The sequence below is a fragment of the Gavialis gangeticus genome, unplaced genomic scaffold (assembly GCF_001723915.1).
Source record: "Gavialis gangeticus isolate Ggan-Ray unplaced genomic scaffold, GavGan_comp1, whole genome shotgun sequence".
NCBI lineage: Eukaryota > Metazoa > Chordata > Crocodylia > Gavialidae > Gavialis > Gavialis gangeticus.
In genome coordinates, this window is record NW_017729001.1 from 31153754 (window position 1) to 31157689 (window position 3936).

A 3936-nucleotide genomic window follows, 5' to 3' on the forward strand; every position below is an offset into this window, starting at 1 on the left:
GGACAGCGTGTGCGTCTCAGTAAGGCTCAGAAAGGGTTTGAAGGGAGATGGCATTGCCTCCTCCTGGGTCCTGAAAGCCTGCGCTGCTCAGGGCTGTGGGACCAACCTGACTGCCAGCAGCCCCAAGACAGGCAGGGCAGGAACCACCTCTCCTGGTTCCCATGGCAGGGAGGAGTCTGGCCAAGTGGCTCTTCATGTGCAGGACTGCTCCCTTCAGAGCCACTTTTTCTGGCCCTGGTTTTCAGCCCAACTAGGAACAGCACTGCCGTTCTCAACCCTTGGCCAGACTCCATCCTCCCGTGAGCCCAGCACCCCCACCTCCCTCCACTGCTCTGAAACCACAGCCAGGAGACGGGGTCATGGGCCAGTGGTTCCCAGTGGCAACTGGAAGCGGAGGAGGAAGGAGAAAGCCCCTCAGGTCAAGGGGATGCTAGACAGCTACACCTGGAATCAAGGTCTTACTCAGACAGGTGACGGGGGACAGCCGACCCTCTGGCCCCAGAGCCCAGGGTGCCTGACTCCGCTGGAGCCCCTTGGAGGGTGTCACACAGCCCTGGTGTCTATGTGGGCAGGGAAGCCTGTGATGCTTCCTCTCGTTCACTGGGTAAGTCAGGAGCTGCTGCGTGCCAGCACAGAGGTAGCTGCATGTGTGTGATGGGAGCTGAAAACCCCAATGCCCGTGTCTTGTGCAGCCCCGAGGGATCCTCCCGACAAGAAGGTGCTCTCTAAGAGGGAGAGGCGCCTGGGTAGGTCAAGATGTACCCTGCGAATACAAAGAGAAGGGGCAGAGAGGTCAGCTCTGGCTGGGTAACAGGGCAGATCACAACCCCACATCTGAACATCCCTCATAGGAAGGAGAAGTTCAGACCTGGGTTTGGATCAGGAAGTCAGAGCAGGGAGCCTTGTTGCTGCTCTGGGCTGGCTTCGTGTGGATAGACATCCAGAGCCCCAGGGACACGTGACTCCCGGGGTACTTCTACCCCACCGGTGGGGAGCGACTGACAAATGTGGGTGTCACTCATCCCAGACAAGCCCCACAGCACGCCTTATGTCAACATCTTCAATGGGGAAGCCACACAGACGCCTGGCATTTCTCTAACCTTGAAAAACTCTGAGTCTCACATGTCACCCAGCAACAACAAGCTGTTATTCAAGATGAGAGAGCGAGCGAGCGAGACAACGGAGCTGGGGGTGGCTGAGGTGCTGCTGAACTGACCCCTAGCAGCCAAAAGTGGGCATGGATTTATTTTTAACCCAGCCGGGGATGTATTTATTGTTTCAGCACACGGCAACCTCAGGGATTGTCTTTGGAATCCCTCTTGCAGTAACACCAAGGGCCGTGCAGAGTCACGTCAGCAATGGTAAGTAAGAGTGAGCGTGTGGGGGAACCGTGGCTTGGCCACGAGGGAGGAGACGGGCAGCATCGAGGTCCTCTATCAGCAGCATCTCTAGGGATGTCTGGTCACACACACGTGCGTTTTGCCCCCGGAACCAGGTAAGGCCCGCCAGGGCACCAGATGCACGGATGGAATATGAACAGCAGCAGCTGGGGGCTTTTTCTTTCATGTTCTCAAGAATCAGCAGAGCTTGCAAACCAGGCCCACGCGCTTCTCAAGGTTTACATTTCAATTCTTCCCCAGCTCTCGTGCAGCTGGCAGGAGAGGCTCTTCTGTCTTGCTAACTCGCCTGCTTGGAGCTTTTCCTTGTGCGAGCGGCCAGCTAAAAACCTTTGCTTCAGAGGGAATAATTCTCAAGGAGGGAGAGGCTTTGACAAGTGGGTCTAAAGATTTCCTTCCTCATTGGGGCAGGCAGGATCACCTCCCTCCTGGGCTTCACCTCCTTTGAGGAGTTTTTAGTGAGGAGTTTTACAATGTCAGGGCTGCAGCTGTCTCATTCGAACAAAGACAGGAAAAATGAAGCACAAAACTATAATAAAGCTTCCAAGAGCCGCAGCCATTGTGTGAAATCTCAATGATGTGCTTAACTTCCTCCCCTACTCCCAGGGGTCCTGAACATACAGTTGTACAAGAGGAGGCTTCTTTGCTTTTAACTCTCAGCCAAACACCAGTCATTTATCCCCGCAGACTTCCCACCACGCTGTCTAGTTATCTTTCCAACTCTTTTTTCCCCCCTAACCAACTGATTTGGCAGAATGTATCAGGAGACCAAGCAACCTTGCATGAAGAACTCCTAACTCCCATCAGTACCTACAGTGTATCTTTTATCCCATGCTCTGAACTGAGCATGAGAAACCACTGAATGCTTTGGAAACTGAAGAGCACCAGCAGCCCCGAGCTATGGATAAGTGGAGGGTAGCTTAATGCATTTAGTACATAGAGAAGGACTGTGAGCTAATGACACTGTGCTTGAATTCCCCAAGGCACCCAAGAAAGCCAAGAGGAGAGCAGGCGGAGCTAATTCCAACGTCTTTTCCATGTTTGAACAAGCCCAGATTCAAGAATTCAAAGAGGTAAGTTGACTTGGTTGAAATAGCCATGAAGGGGAAGACCAAGAGCCACTGATGCACTGGTATCTTCCAAGTCTCCCTGACAGGCTTTGATCTTCGGTGTTTTAGGTTTGGAATAAACCCCTAAAAGCCCACTGAAAACTGCTCTGAATAAAAGTAGCAAGTGTTATACACATGCGTGTAGAGCCCTCTCTAGACTTTACAGAAACTCCCATCAGGAAGCATGAGAGACAGCTCATGCTGGCAGCAACACACAAGAAAGCAGGCGTGCATAATCGAAACTCTAACCAGCTGACAGTGACTGTGTGCGTGGGACACTGTTACACAGCGCTGTTTGGCCTTTTCATGGGTGCTGCACAGTTGCATGGTTTTAGGTCCTGAAACTCATCTGGGTACGTGGAGATCATCTGGGGCCTTTTCCAGCAGAACGCACCCGTGTGCTTTTTGGAGCATGCTAACCGGGGCCAGGGATAGCAGCGCTGCAGCAGACAGGAGTGACCAAAACACAGCTGCTCTGTGCTAGAGGCTGCTGAAACATCTTGAGGCAGGGATTTCCCTTCCTCCTGGGCTTTCCAGCTCCATCAGCACACATCCTGCTCCTTCCACCATCCTGTCCCTGCTCCCGGGGACTGCTAAGCTCTGGCGGTCATTGGAAGGCAGGCTGCCACATGAGTAAAACCTGTGCTAAACCCAGCAGATGCACAGGAAGGGGGAAGCAGCTCCTGGCCTCAGCGTGAGGTTTACATTGAGCTAGAGAATAACAGCCCTGTGAAAGCAGCCATCTCTCACCCCATCACTGGAGAAGGGAGAGGGACTCCCCTTTCACAATTGCTACTCCCACGGATGGGTCCACTCTCCTGCACTGCAGAGGAGAGCTACTGTCCAGGGAGATCTGCGACGCTGGAGCTGATAGGTGGCAGTAGTGAACAGTGAGAGCCACGGGCAAGGTCCCTGGCTGTGGTGAAGCACACTTGGCTACACTCAGATAACAACTTTAGTCTGGAGAGCTTGTGAAGCTATTTTTGGTGTTGCCTTTCATTCATCTGCCCTTTGCAGGCATTCACCATCATGGATCAGAACCGGGACGGCTTTATTGATAAGTCAGATCTCAGAGACACTTTTGCTGCACTCGGTAAGCCTCCAATTTAGAAACACCGAGCTCCCACACCAAAAAAAGCTTTGATAATGTTGAAGAACTGGTAGCAGAGAGCTCAACATCTGCACTGTCCATTTCATCCTGTTACTGGGACTTGGAGCTTCCATGGCTTTTGCCGAGTGAAAACCTCTAGATCCAAAGCCAACTGTAAGATGATCATTTTGTTCACTGCAAGCTTTGTCAACCAGTGTTAATCACTATTTGGGCAAGCACTAATTAACAACGGAGGCCCCCGTTAGAGACACCAGTTATTGAATGACTGAAAGTCTAAAATCTGCCCTGGATCCTAAAGCTCAGACATACCTCACTCTGT

General features: G+C 52.3%; 1 protein-coding gene across 1 annotated transcript in view; it reads left to right on the plus strand.

Annotated features, from left to right (window-relative positions):
• The first annotated feature begins 1254 nt into the window (after positions 1–1254).
• Positions 1255–3936, plus strand: part of MYL2 (myosin light chain 2) — an 11660-nt gene continuing 8978 nt past the window's right edge. Inside the window, exons 1-3 of the mRNA XM_019507377.1 lie at positions 1255–1361; positions 2381–2470; positions 3524–3599. Coding sequence (XP_019362922.1) covers positions 1359–1361; positions 2381–2470; positions 3524–3599 — 169 coding nt within the window. The 5' untranslated portion in view covers positions 1255–1358. The remainder of the gene's footprint in view (positions 1362–2380; positions 2471–3523; positions 3600–3936) is intronic.